Source organism: Nanorana parkeri, unplaced genomic scaffold (assembly GCF_000935625.1).
Source record: "Nanorana parkeri isolate BGI_ZX_2015 unplaced genomic scaffold, ASM93562v1 scaffold624, whole genome shotgun sequence".
In the NCBI taxonomy this organism is placed as follows: Eukaryota; Metazoa; Chordata; class Amphibia; order Anura; family Dicroglossidae; genus Nanorana; species Nanorana parkeri.
The window spans coordinates 14,706-29,477 of record NW_017306892.1 but is presented as its reverse complement, the minus strand read 5'-3'; the positions used below and the strand labels follow the sequence as shown (position 1 = coordinate 29,477).

Genomic DNA, 14,772 nt, shown 5'->3' with positions numbered 1-14,772 from the left:
TATATATACACACACACACACACACACCATCTAATATATATATAAATTTTAAGCAGTTAGCATTGAATGGGTCGTAGCGCGTGCTCGCGCTTTATATTATACGAGGGCTTCCTTGTCTGCGCTCGGTTAGGACTCAGGGATGTTGCAGACTAATTACATACATTTTTAATTCCACTCCACTTAATCGATATGTTTTTGGCACTGAATATTAAACTCACGCAGCACTCAGAATCACACCAGCTATCTGAATCTACGATCTCTGGCAGGCTGTGTGATGATTATATTGTAGCCGAGGACGCGGCTTGTCAGAAAAGAGGAAAGCCGGCCATACACCAGTAGAATTTTGATGGCAACAGTTGATTTTTGGAACATTTGTTCGATTTTCTAATAGTTAATGGGGGTGAAATTGATTTTGATGGGAGTTATGGTCTCCGATGGCGTTACGGTCTCCGATGGCGTTACTGAATGTTCTGATGAGATTTTTTTGTATGCAAGTTGATTTTAAAAAAATTAAAAAATAATCTTTTTTGATTGGTTCCTTCTGCTGCTTCTTCCTCTCACACGGACGTCCCCAACCGGGCGGGGCCAATGTTACTATTGTATTGTAGGAAGAGGATCACCTTAAAGTAGAACGCCAAAACTTTTTAAAAAGTTTTGGATAGAGTAATGACGGGTAAAAGCCCATCAGCTTTTGAAATTGGAGAGATTTTCCTTCACTTCCTGTCCGATAGACACAACCGGAAGCGAGAGGAAATCTCTTCAAAGAAAGGGAAATCCCTGGTGGTATTTACGGTCACCAGAACTAGTGTCCCCATTGGAAAATTACCCATCTATTCCTGTTCTGGTTTTGGATAGTAATGAAGGAATAAAAACTCATCAGCTTTTGTTGTCAATGGGGAGATTTCCCTTCACTTCCTGTCGAGTAGCCACAACAGGAGGTGATGGGAAATCTCTCCAAAGAAATCCCTGGTGGTCACCAGAACTAGTGTATCCATTGGAAGATTCCCCATCTATTCCTGCTCTAATGCCAATCCCAAATTTGGGATTTTCTTTCACTTTCAGTGACAACGGTCACCAGGACGAATTGGGAGGGTGAGTCTCCCTAACAGGGACACAGAAAGCAATGAAAACCTGACAGGGGTTCCAATCCCTCTACACTGTATCCGAAACTAAAGCAGTTTTGGCTTCAGTTGCACTTTAGAGTATCAACATTTAAGGTTTATGATTTAAAATAAATATAAAATCACAATTATTTGGTTTATCTCAATGCATTTACTGTGACAGGAATCCCCTCCCCCCCTGCACCCTCCGCTGACAGAAAACCCAAAGCCTAGACAAGGTGTCGGCAGCCATTTTATGAGGCACCGTTCTGGAAAGGTGCCGGTGAAGTAAAACGGCTAATGAGGAATTTTTAATTTGTGCAGCAAGACGTTATCACAAAGAACATCTGTATGAGCTTTTCCTACAAGGCCTGAAGCCTGGCTGGCTGCTATGTGTCGCCTGGGGGGCCCCCCCACCCGCGTGTACAAGACGTGGCCCCGAGCCATTGTCTGTCCTGGCCTCAGAGAGGAGGTTATTATCAGAGAGCTTTCATCCTTCCTGAACTATTCCCTCCTGATCCATTTACTACTTCCTTGATCTTATCCGAGATTCTCTCCTGACCTCGCAACCCGGCCTAGAAGGTCAAGTCCCCCAGGGATAGAAATGATCAAATGGCCAGGTCATAAATCTTCATTCACGGTGGTACAAATGGCTGTGGCGGCTTACAGCTGAACTTCGGCCTTCCTCAGTCAACAACCTTCCTGCTGTAAGATTATATGTGCATTTAATGTACTTTACGCACCCGTAATAGCCTCCTTTGTAAAGACATTTAAGAGCCCTGACACGGCTGCTGGGCGCCGCCATCTTGGATGTGATGTCAGCAGCCCCAGAGCTGCCACTCTATAGCAGAGGCGCGTTCAGTTGCTCAGTGCCGAGTTAGCAAACCGCCACTGAACGCTGTGCTGCAAGTTAGCACTCAGCAATGCTAACTTAGCACTTGCAGCGGAAGCAAATGTGGATGCAGAGCGCTGAGTGTGACGGAGAAGGTGGGGGACAGAGCACCAGCAGCCATTTTAACTGTGGGCACACCTGGCAGTGCTGGAGAAAGATGCCGAAACCCTCATGGAGGAAATCACACTACAGTGTGGGAGCCTACAAATGTAATGTTTTGGTGGACGAGCACACCAAATATTCATTGAAAAATTGTATTAGTCAAAAATATTATCCTCCGCCATTTTGCTTAGCACTGTTCAGTGAAACTGCTGCAGCGAACGCAAGTGCTGCAGAACAGCTACTTAGCGCTTGGCTAAGGCACTGAACACGCCTCTGAGGTAGCCAAAGTTTAGCCCTCCAGCTGTGGAGACGTTACAAATACCATCATGCATCTGCCTCTGGAAGTTGTAGCCAGTCTTGCAATGCCTTGTGGCACTTGTAGTTCCACAATGGTTGGCTACCCCTGCTCTATAGCATTCCCCATCACCTATATAAAAGGTTTTATAGGGAGGTGAGGAGTTTGGCCAGCACAGATAATAAGACACTCTCAGAAGAGGAGAGGGCTATGACCTACAAGGAGGGAGGGGGCTATGCTACAAAATTGACTCTTCCTGGAGCAGTCAATTTTTTTTTAGTTCAAGGGCACATTGCAAGTAATAAACAAGAAATCACGGACAGGAAAAACGCTTGACTATTCTTTGCGTTTACCTGCATTTCATTAGTGACAGGTCCTCTTTAATAGATTTCATACACACAATAGAGCGCAGGCACCTCTGAGGAGCGTCGTTAACCTGGATCAATTAACAAGAGGGGGGTCCTCGGCAGCGAGAAGTGGGCTTCTGTACAAAAACTGTTTGAGAATATCATCCGAGGCTTCATCTTTTCATCACCTTGACTGCCCTTGTCATACGACGCTCATCGCCGGCGGCCCTGACAGCGCCGAGCAGACAAAGAGCCGTCTGCACGCTCGCTTCTCTGAAAAGGCCGAATTCCAAAAGGGGGGGAAAAAAAAAATGGGAAAATCTCTAGTTTCGAGCAGAGTGAAGTAACCAATTAACTAGAATCTGATTCCAGAGCTGACTCCAGCAAAGCCACTGCAATTCTTATTGTACAGGATACGCATAGCGCCGTCAGCGTAGTGCTGTACAACACTGCGATAAGCGCTCCCTAATCAAAGGGGTACCGGGAACACAGAAATGGCGCAGACAAGACAGGTATGTACACCTGCCTCAGTGAGTTCCAGCCCGATTCTGGCCAGAACACACTGGATCGCATTCTGGCAAACTCACTTTGTTTTGGGGCGAGGCGGTGCATTGAACTCCGGCCGCACTATTTTTTTCTGACCGGACCGCAGGCATTGATGGGCCACACATTCCCGTGCGGTTGATCACAATGCATCTGGGGGGCGTGGCTGCGGTGCCATTGAGTTCAATGCACCACCATGCCCCCTCCCGCCCCAAAATAAAGCGAGCCGGTCGGAATGCGATCCAGTGCGTTGTGGCCAAAATCGCGCCGGCAGGCACTAGTCCTTAAAGTGGGACAATGCTCAAACTCCAGGCAAGCCGCCAAATACACATATTGGAGTTGTTCTACCCGTCACAGGATTTGTATTTCTGTCCATCCAGTCCAGAGATTTACACAGTACAGCCTGGTCTGGCAGTGGAGGAGACCTGAGTTTTCTATCCTGCAGTCCAGTAACACACACAGGTCTTGTCCCTCCCCCAGCCTGTAATTGGACAGAGATGGAGAAGCAGCAGACTGATGAGCTCATCTCTCTGTCACTCGGTTATCTCCTCCCATCAGTATGCCCCTTGTTAGCACAGGAGCACAGCAACACAACCGGCTGTCTCCTTGTGCCACTTCAACCCTCTTCCAGTCTTGGAAGCAGCAGACCGCTGAGCTCACAGCCGCTCGGTGCCGTCCGATATCATGTGTCAAGGTAATTGGCAACAGGTATTTCCTGTTCATAATCATTTCCACAGAAAGAAATATCGGTTCCAGGTAATGCTGGGAGTTGGTGATGGAGCACAGAGCTCCCTATCTACACACAGCTGTTCCGGCACACCTGACAACCACCAACCACCTTTAGGGAAGAACGACCAAATAAATTGGTTAAAGAAACCTGTGTGATCGCTGTTTTCCAAGACGCCAGAGGTTGCAGGGCCTGCCATCTCCTGGGGGTGGCCGATACCTGCAGAGAGCACATAAGAGCACTGGATTTCTGGCAGGATCAACCGCTTTTTTTTTTGCACTCATAAAACAGATAAATTGCCTAAAAGTGAGCAAAAAGTTAACAGCAGCCTAAATCCAGCCACATACCACATAGCCACATCCACGCTACAAAGCCCGGATGGAGGAACCTCCCCTGCTGGCTATTGTCGCAGTCACCATCTGATTGGCTGCAGTCACTGTTGAGGCAAGAAATAAACCACCGGGTTTCCAGGGGCAACCAACAGATCGTTTTTGGGGCAGATTCAGCAGGAAATTCAACCCGTGTATTGACACCTGAGCGTAGCGGGAACGTCTGTGCGCGTTTTCCGCATTTGCCGCGCACCCCTATTGATTTAAACGGGGTCCTGAAAGCGCGGGAAAAAAGCGCATGTAGCAAAATCTGTGACATGCCTTCCGTGTTTGGGGTGCCATTAACGGGTAATGGTGTTGCGTGTTTTCGGCGTGTTCCATGAACGCACGGGTGTGAATAGGGCCTTCAGTAGGACTCGCTCAACTGCATCACAGAACATCATCAGGGCAAAATGACCTCCTACAGCTGTCCTGGTATCCAGCATGCAGAGAGGATTCGTGAAACACATGATGGGGTTTGCCACCGCCCCCGTCCAATATACACAAAAAAAATACACATAAAAAAAAAAAGTCAAAAACGCCTTTTTTTTTTTTAAATACATACATTACACTCCATATAGTTCCACACGAGGTGACAGGTGCACTTTAATCGTCCGTGTCACACTAATACCCAAAACTGCAAAATAGAAAAAAATTAAAGCTGATTATAGTGGATAAGTGCGACTGGTGACGCGCAAATATTTACACACCACCACAAGTGAGATATTTTCGGCGTCTTTACGAAAAGTCAATAAAAACCGCACACGTACCGAAACAGACTCGCTGCACCTTGTTTACTATTAACTGTCAATCACGTGCAGGAAACGCTCGCAGAGAATTCTCAGCCTCTTTAACCAGAGTTTCAGATAACAGATGAATCATCTGTTTTCCTACGCGTCTATGTAAATTCCTCGTTTGTGGTCCAAGTCACGTCACGCGGAGATGGAATCGGCGAGCGATCCGGAATCACTTGATCTTTGTACCATTGAAGAACTAAACGTAATATATAAAAGGATAGAAAACACCATTCAGTCCCCTTCTGTGTTCTTTTAAAGCGTCTCTTGAAAAGAAAATTATAGACACCTTTAAAAGGAGAACTATAGGGTTAGGGCTTTTCCCCATAGTTCTCCTAAGGCCCCATTCACACTGCGCGATTTGCAAATCGCGCGATTTGCATTTTGCGCAATATCGCGCAAATGCTGGCATTGCAAAGAATGGAATCGCGTCAAAATCCGCTCCAAAAAGGGTCCTGCTGTAGCGACGCACGACAGCAGGACCCTTTGCCTTGCATTGGAGAGTGATATCGCGCGGTAAATTGCCGCGCGATAAAATCGCTCAATGTGAACGGGGCCTTAGGGTAACGGGAGGACACACAAGCTCGCGGTATACTGAGACGCCGCAGCTGAAGCGGATTCCGACAATTATGTCTGGATCCGCCCAGCTGCATGTCCGACAGCTGGCTCTGCCTATCTAGAGGCAGAGCCAGCTGTACCCGCCCCCTCCCCCGTCCGATCCGCCAGTCAGCGCTGGCGGATCGGAGCGGGGGGAATCCAGCCGTGACAAGATCGAGAGGTGAGCGAACGCCGGTATGTGTTCGCTCGCCTCCCGATCTACTGAGCCGACCTGTGGCAGTCTCATTGTCACAGGTCGGCTAGAACTATGAGGTGAGTGAAAAGCACTCCCCTCATAGTTCTCCTTTAAGGCCTCATGCACACAGACACATGGAGGGTGTATTTTCCTGTCCGGGAAGCCATAGGTGCTGCATACAGCAGCCCATAGATAGCAATGGATGTGTGTGGCTGTACAGCGGTTATACGCAGGTACTTTCGTAACTTGCACGTGCATACAAAACATTTGCCCCTAATGCAGACAGCCTGTGTGTTGGGCATACGCGAGTTTACAAAAGTACCGACATGTGCCCGTCGTACAGTCATTGATGTCTATGGGTGGCTGTATCCACCTCCTGTGACTTCCCCACTGGGGTGATAGGACCAAATTTTATGTGTACGCCCCCCAATGTGCCTAAAACGGTAAAAGGATATCTAAACCCTAAATCAAAATGTTAAATATATTATAGTTTAGTGGTCCTTGGTTTAGTTTTCTTTGCTTCCCTTGTCGCCTGGTGATCCTGCCAGAAGCACACTTCCTGTCCTAGGGTGACAACACTGTGCTTTATCTATGGAGGAACAGCATTGGTACCCCATCCTTTGCTAGGACAAAGGCGGCTCCTGTCCCCCCTACCAGCCTTCTGTTGCTAGGACACAGGTGGCTAATGCCGACTACTGACCGCCTGTTGCTAGGATGCAGGTGGCCATTGCTGGCTATTGTCCTTCTGTTTCTAGGACGCAGGTGGCCATTGCTGGCTAGTGTCCTTCTGTTGCTAGGACACAGGTCGCTCTTGCCAGCCAGTGTCCTTTTGATCCAAGGACACAGGTGGCTATTGCCGGCTAGAGTCCTCCTGTTGCAAGGATGCAGGTGGCCATTGCTGGCTAGTGTCCTTCTATACCTAGGACGCAGGTGGCCATGGCTGGCTAGTGTCCTTCTGTTGCTAGGACGCAGGTGGGCATGGCTGGCTAGTGTCCTTCTGTTGCTAGGACGCATGTGGCTCTTGCCAACCAGTGTCCTTCTGATCCTAGGACACAGGTGGCTCTTGCCAGCCAGTGTCCTTCTGATCCTAGGACACAGATGGCTCTTGCCAACCAGTGTCCTTCTGATCCTAGGACACAGGTGGCTCTTGCCAGCCAGTGTCCTTCTGATCCTAGGACACAGATGGCTCTTGCCAGCCAGTGTCCTTCTGATCCTAGGACACAGGTGGCTATTGCCGGCTAGTGTCCTTCTGTTGCTGGGTCTCAGGTGGCCATTGCTGGCTAATATCCTTCTGTTGCTAGGACACAGGTGGTCATTGCTGGCTAGTGTCCTCCTGTTCCTAGGAGGCAGGTGACTATTGCCGGCTAGTGTCCTCCTGTTGCTAGGACGTAGGTGGCTACTGCTGGATAGGAAAACTGGCAGTCATCGCCCACTAGCGGGCCTCAGTTGCTAGGACTCTGGTGGCTATTGCAGACTAGTGTCCTGTTTCTAGGAAGCTGGCGGCTATTGCCCCCTAGCAACCGTCTTTACTAGAACACAGGTGGCCATTGCGGCCTAGCATGCTTGTGCTGCCAAGACGCAGGTAGCTATTCCTGCCCAGTGTCCTTTGTTGCTAGGATACCGGTGGTTGTCTGTGTCCTTCCAGCCAATAGGCTGCCTTAACGCTTGCACACATGTAAACAGTTCGGCCTACATGTAAATGTGGAGAAAATATAAACAAAAGGCAAGAAAACAAAAAGGAATTGATATACTGAATCTATCATTGATAGTGGGCCTTAAATCTGCTATAAAGCCATAAACGGCCACCTCCCAGCATCCCTTGCGGTTCTCATCGTTAGGGCACTTTAGTTCCACAGCCTGTGAGCAGCTATAGGAGCCACTTATGTTGTCATAGTTCAATGAGTCAACAACAACGCCACTCACAAGACTATAAAACGGATGCACGCTTGTATGCTCATTCCGCTCATACTATTGTAAATGGCACTTAAAGTGAACCTGTCAAATAAGAAATATGGAGGCGGCTATTGGCAGTTGATTTTTAAAAGGTACACTTCCCAAGTCTTTTATCCTTATCCTTGTTTGAGTACTCCGGGAATCACTGACCTGGAACAAACTATGCAGGTCAGGGGCCCCGGAATCTACTGGCTGTGTAAATAGGTCAGTGACTCCCTGCTGAGGTATGCAAAGTGTAGTCACCCACAGTAACCAGCCTTCATCCTGCTGGGTAAGAGATGAGTTCTGATTGGTCAGTACGGGATGTCCCACTTTGGACACTTTCATGCTACTACTTTTATATCGAGATGCCGGTAACTTTTGTTTTACAGAAAGAAAGTCTGTGCTAAAATAAATGTAAACCCAATCACTAAGATGGCGCGGTAACCTGCTCATTACCTCTCGCTTTACTGCAACCATGTGATGAGTCGGTGCAACGTGGCGACATTCATTCTGAATGGCACACCAATGGACCGTCCGAGGGACACAGGGAACCATTTTTTGGCAGACCACTGGACCATGCATTAGTGTGCTGCAAAGTGCGTCCATCGGAGTGCCATTCAAAATCAATGCATTACACGCCCATTGCCGAATGTTGTGGCATGCATCATTGTTTGGCAGCAACAGGTTAGCGATGTTAGTTCACAACTTTATATCCTGACAGTGTCCCTTTAAATTTTTTTTTTAAAGTGTGGAGTTATGCTTTAATACACGCATCAACCTTTTCAAGTACAGCTGCTGGGAAACTGCAAGACACAGCATACCCCCGCTAGCTTTCACCAGTATCAGCTGCTGGGGAACTGCAGGACCCAGTGTGCCCTGCCATCCAGTACCAAAACCACTGCTGGGGAACTGCAGGACCCAGTGTGCCCTGCCATCCAGTACCAAAACCACTGCTGGGGAACTGCAGGACCCAGTGTGCCCTGCCATCCAGTACCAAAACCACTGCTGGGGAACTGCAGGACCCAGCATGCACTGCCAGCTTCCACCAATAACCAATGCTAAGGAACTACAAGACCCAGCATGCTCTGCCAGCTTCCACCAGTAACCACTGCTGAGGAACTACAAGACCCAGCATGCTCTGCCAGCTTCCTCCAGTAACCACTGCTGGGGAACTACAAGACCCAGCATGTCCTGCCAGCTTCCACCAGTAACCACTGCTGAGGAACTACAAGACCCAGCATGCTCTGCCAGCTTCCTCCAGTAACCACTGCTGAGGAACTACAAGACCCAGCATGCTCTGCCAGCTTCCTCCAGTAACCACTGCTGAGGAACTACAAGACCCAGCATGCTCTGCCAGCTTCCACCAGTGACCACTGCTGGGGAACTGCAAGACCCAGCGTGTCCTGCCAGCTTCCACCAATAACCAATGCTAAGGAACTACAAGACCCAGCGTGTCCTGGCAGCTTCCACCAGTAACCACTGCTGGGTAACTACAAGACCCAGCATGTCCTGCCAGCTTCCACCAGTAACCACTGCTGGGGAACTACAAGACCCAGCATGTCCTGCCAGCTTCCACCGGTAACCACTGCTGGGGAACTACAAGACCCAGCATGCCCTGCCAGCTTCCACCAGTGACCACTGCTGGGGAACTGCAAGACCCAGCGTGTCCTGCCAGCTTCCACCAGTAACCACTGCTGGGGAACTACAAGCCCCAGCATGTCCTGTCAGCTTCCACCAGTAACCACTGCTGGGGAACTACAAGACCCAGCATGTCCTGCCAGCTTCCACCAGTAACCACTGCTGGGGAACTACAAGACTCAGCATGCCCTGCCAGCTTCCACCAGTAACCACTGATGGGGAACTACAAGACTCAGCATATCCTGCCAGCTTCCAACAGTAACCACTGCTGGGGAACTACAAGACCAAGCGTGTACTGCCAGTTTCCACCAGTAACCACTGCTGGGAACTACAAGACCCAGCATGTCCTGCTAGCTTCCACCAGTAACCACTGCTAGGGAACTACAAAACCCAGCATGTCCTGCCAGCTTCCACCAGTAACCACTGCTGGGGAACTACAAGACCCAGCATGCCCTGTCATCCTCCACCAATAACCAATGCTGAGGAACTGCAAGACCCAGCATGCCCTGTCAGCGTCCACCAATAACAATCAGCGCATAATCCATGTTACTTTATCATCTGCACTGTCCAATCAGCACCTTGCAGTGCGAGCGGAACCCCACAGCAAGGGCACTTAGCCCCTGCAGTGCGAGGGAAACCCCACAGCAAGGGTTAATATTTTATATCCCCGGAGTTCTTCTTTAATAATTTTAATGTCTACAAAACAGAAAAGTAGCAAGAAAAGACAAATCTCGGGAGTGCACAGAAAGTGAGAGCGCCGCCGATAGAGTACAAGTCCAGGCAAGTTTTGTTTAGCATGGCAATAGATCACTAGAAAAAAAGCCAACGCGCTTCGGGGCTCAACACTTCCCCTTCACCAGGGCCGAGAAACAAAATACCATTAAACATAATAAAATCCTACAAAGCCCAAGCCTGCAACATCAGAGACGTACATTTTATTGGACAGCTGGAGCTTGAAGCAGATTGAATTTTAAGCTGTAATTGGACACTCTGATTGCCTTGTACATCATTCACAGCGCATCCTATTAAAGGACAACTCCACTTTGTATTTGAAAAGTGTCACATGACACAGACTCTTAATCAAAATCGCCGGTTGCCTTTGCGTTAGACTCTGAGTCTTCCCATGGCGTTCTAAAAGTGCTACAAAATTTCAGCTCTCTTCCCTGCAACCAAGACAGCGGTACTGCAACCAAGACAGCGAGACTTGCAACCAGAGTTACTCCAGGCACAACTTTTTCCAGTTTTAGATAAAGTGGGTTGGGGATTGGGACAAATCCCTGTCTGGTTCCGTTACTGCTCTCTGCAACCCTGCTGGAGAGATTTAAAGCTGAACTCCGGGATATGCAAATATTGTCTGCATATACGAGTCATGTGACTACTTCCTTGACTCTTGGTGAGCTTTGTGTATTTCTTCCAGATCTGTGCAGGAATCCAGTGAGACACGGAGCTTCCTGTAATAAAGACCGGTCACTGCTGCTCTCTCTTCTTTACAGGGTGACTGACCTGGTCTCCGCCCCCTCCTGTAATAAAGACCGGTTACTGCTGCTCTCTCTCCTTCTACAGGGTGACTGGTCTTCTCTCCGCCCCTTCCTGTAATAAAGACCAGTCACTGCTGCTCTCTTCTTTGCAGGGTGACTGACCTGGTCTCCGCCCCCTCCTGTAATAAAGACCGGTTACTGCTGCTCTCTCTCCTTCTACAGGGTGACTGGTCTTCTCTCCGCCCCTTCCTGTAATAAAGACCAGTCACTGCTGCTCTCTCTCCTTGTGCAGGGTGACTGGTCTTGACTCCACCCCCTCCTGTAGTTTTCTGCAGACAGTCTGTGGTAGATGGACCTGCTGGGCCCCTCCCACAGCTCTCCTCTATGCACAGGCTGTGTAAATCACAGGCTCTGATGTCACTGCTATTTGTCCAAAGTAATATCTGGGTTGGCAAATACGTTTTTGTACCCAGAGTTCTTTTTTTCTTCTTTTGGTAGCCGGAGTTCAGCTTTAAAACGACAAATCCTTCCAGGACGAGGACCGATGCGATATCACCCCAACAGGGACACACAGAGCAATAAAATGTCAGAACGAATCTCTAAGTCTTCTCCGCACTGTCCAAAGCAAAGAAAAAGTTTGGGCTGGGTCCAAAAGTCAACACAGCACAGACACAACAACCAAATTACCAGCCAATCTAACGGGTGAAAACATTTTCGTTGACATCGTGATTAAAATAAATCTAAAAGCCAAAACTTTTTTTTCTATACTTTTTTTTTGCTGTCAGATCCTGTTGGGGAGATTCCCCTTCACTTCCTGTCCCTGAGAACAGGAAGGGATGGGAAATGCCTCCAAAGTGACAGCTATCACTGGAACAAGTGCCCCCATTGGAGGAATTCCCCTCTGTTTATGTTCAGGTGACAACTGTAAGATTTTGGATATCCCATCTCTATCCAGGTAACAATGGACACCAGAGAGGGTTGTACTATTGAAAGCTCCAACTCATCAAGATCTCCAACTACCTCATTTCCGGTGCTCAGAAAGACAGGAGCTCTGTACAGTTGCCGTGCGCATGCGCGCATAGCGTTTTCGGAATACTCGTCGCGCTTGCCACCTGCTGAATATTGTTAAAATGCAGCTGTACAGAGCTCCGTCGGTCTTTGTGTTTTGCAGTCTAACGCCGTCTGGTTAGAAATCTCCAACTTGCAAGTTGAGGTAGTTGGAGCTTTCGACGAGTTGGAGCTTTCGATAGAACAAGGGTGAATCTCCCCGGCGGGGACACAGCAATAATTATCCAATGGGGGTTAAACCCTTACCCCTTTGCCGCTCTATTCAAAACTTAGGTTTGGGCTTTAAATACCCAAATGAAGCCAGACTTTCTTTTTTTAATTTTTTTACTACTATGTGGGGGGAATTTATCAAAACTGGAGCAGACAAAATCTGGATCAGCTGTGCACGGCAACCAATCAGCTTCTCATTTTAGTCTGTTCAGGTAGGATTTGAAAATGAAAGAGAGAAGCTGATTGGTTGCCATGGACAACTGCTCCAGGTTTTGATAAATTCCCTTCTTTGTGTGTAGCTGTACGACACTGCCCTGTGTCGGCAGCATTCTTAAGAGCCGGACTGCCGCTTCAATACAGAGACGCCCCCCTCTACAGTAACCCAATCAACAATGCCGCTTAGCCAGGGTTGTTTATGTGATTACTTTCGGAGAGGGTGCGTCAGACCGATGGAGACCCGGACCGCCAACCCATGTTCTGTATTAAGGGCCCATTCACATCAGATGCAGTGCGTTCTGGCCTTATTCTGCCTCGCATTGCGGCTGGCTCACTTCTTTGTGGGGCAGGAGAGGGTGTGGCGGGCCATTGAAGTGAATGGCACCGTAGCCACGCCCTCCGGCCGCACGGGATTAGAGCAATAATAATAATAATAATAATAATAATAATCATAATAATAATAAAAAACAATTTTGACTTGTTATACAATCTGAATACATCACATGTAAAAGAAATAATAAGGAGAGTGGACTATACCTGGTTGACGTTCCTTTCCGCACATCACATATACTGCACTTGAAGGCTTCTGCGCTGTTCTTAAAAGTGCACACACTACAATCCCAATATCCTTCATCTGCTGAAGGCTTAGCTTGCCTTTTTGGCCTGAAAAGAAGCAAAATAAAATAGAATCAATAAACATAAAATGACACTTTCCATAAACAAAGAGACTTATCAACTTCCATAAGCACATGGGACAGTCCCAGGATCTGATCAGAAGTAGACACGCATGTATTGTTCTGTACACAGCCGACTTCCTGTCCATAGAGGAGAGTTACCCCATAGCGGTGCAGCTACTGATCCATTCCGTGCTCCGCGGCTGTCATTCCGATCCCTATCTTCACCACCTAGGTAATCATGGGCCTGGATAGAGTACACGAGGTTTGCTTTCAGGCATTACAAACAAAAGGAATCAGCGAGGATGGCCGCTCCGGAAAACTGCAACGGCGACTCCCATAAGTCCTTTATGACCGGATCACTATTTGGGGGGCTCATTCACATGCTGCGCATTGATCAACGCAGGCTCAAGGCAAGGACACGGAGAAAATAATTGAATTCTATGCACTATCCCGTACACATCATACAGGTGCGCTACGTACAGACGCAGCAGGTCTGCATTTTTATGCAGCATAATGCAGCACGTCGCAATGTGTGTGTGTGTTGAACGAATTGTAATTTTGTGACAGTTCAATCAAGTTAAAATAAATTAAAGTGAACAGTGCGATAAGTTGTAATCACGAATCGCATCGCCCTTCACGACGCACACCAGCTCACCTTATACAGAGTGCAATGTACTGAACAGCCGCTAACCCCCTAATGCTCAGTTCTAGGTCTCCGCAACACCGCCAGGTTCCGGCTCCGTACAGGTCCCTCCTCACCAACCGATATACTCCAAAGATAGACGCATCACACACGGATATCCTCCACGTCGCCCTTCACGACGCACATCAGCCCACATTATACAGAGTGCAATGTACACCGGCTGGTCTGAACAGCCGCTAACCCGCTGATGCTCAGTTCTAGGTCTCCACAACACCGCCAGGTTCCGGCTCCGTGCAGGTCCCTCCTCACCACCCAATATACTCCAAACAGACGCGCAGCGCACATGGATATCCTCCGCGCAATTGTTTGTTTCGAGGAAGGCGCATGAGCCACCTGAGCTGACGCGCTTCACCCCCTAGCAGGCTTAGTCAGAAGGCGGAGCCCAGACAGGTCATGTGACGTCTCTAAAATAGACAATCGAGTGGAGGATACCGGCGCGCGCTGTGTGCGTCTTTCTGCAGTAGTGACGCTGGTTCACAGTCACATCCCATCATCAAACAGCATGCAGAAAGCGAACCTCAATGCCTTCTAAACACCACATCGGTTTGTTTACAAGGCCTTTAATTATGCCCATGTGCAAATACGTAAAACGCCCGTAATATGGAATAAAGTTCACTTGAAGGTGAACGCGATATGGCGAGGGGTGAACGTTTCCATCAACTGACTTCTTGTCTTGTCTACCCATAGAGCTCCAACAACTACCATTTCCCGGCCTTAAAGGAACAGTCCATCTTTGCAACACGGATCTCATGACCAACCTGCATTGACTATATTCAGGTAGAGAAGCCTGCAGAGCATTGCACGCCCAAGCAGCACATCACGCATGCAATGCACAGGCTCTTGAAGTGTTTACCTCCAGCCAGGATCTGCAGCCAGACTACTATTG

General features: G+C 48.5%; 1 protein-coding gene across 1 annotated transcript in view; it reads right to left on the bottom strand.

Moving 5' to 3' along the window:
• The window catches only part of RYBP (RING1 and YY1 binding protein), a 58,104-nt gene extending 44,757 nt beyond the window's left edge, over window positions 1-13,347 (bottom strand). The window contains exons 1-2 of the mRNA XM_018563021.1: window positions 13,343-13,347; window positions 13,044-13,169 (exon numbers count right to left, since the gene is read on the bottom strand). Of these exons, the coding sequence (XP_018418523.1) occupies window positions 13,044-13,169; window positions 13,343-13,347 (131 nt within the window). The remainder of the gene's footprint in view (window positions 1-13,043; window positions 13,170-13,342) is intronic.
• Window positions 13,348-14,772: the final 1,425 nt, after the last annotated feature.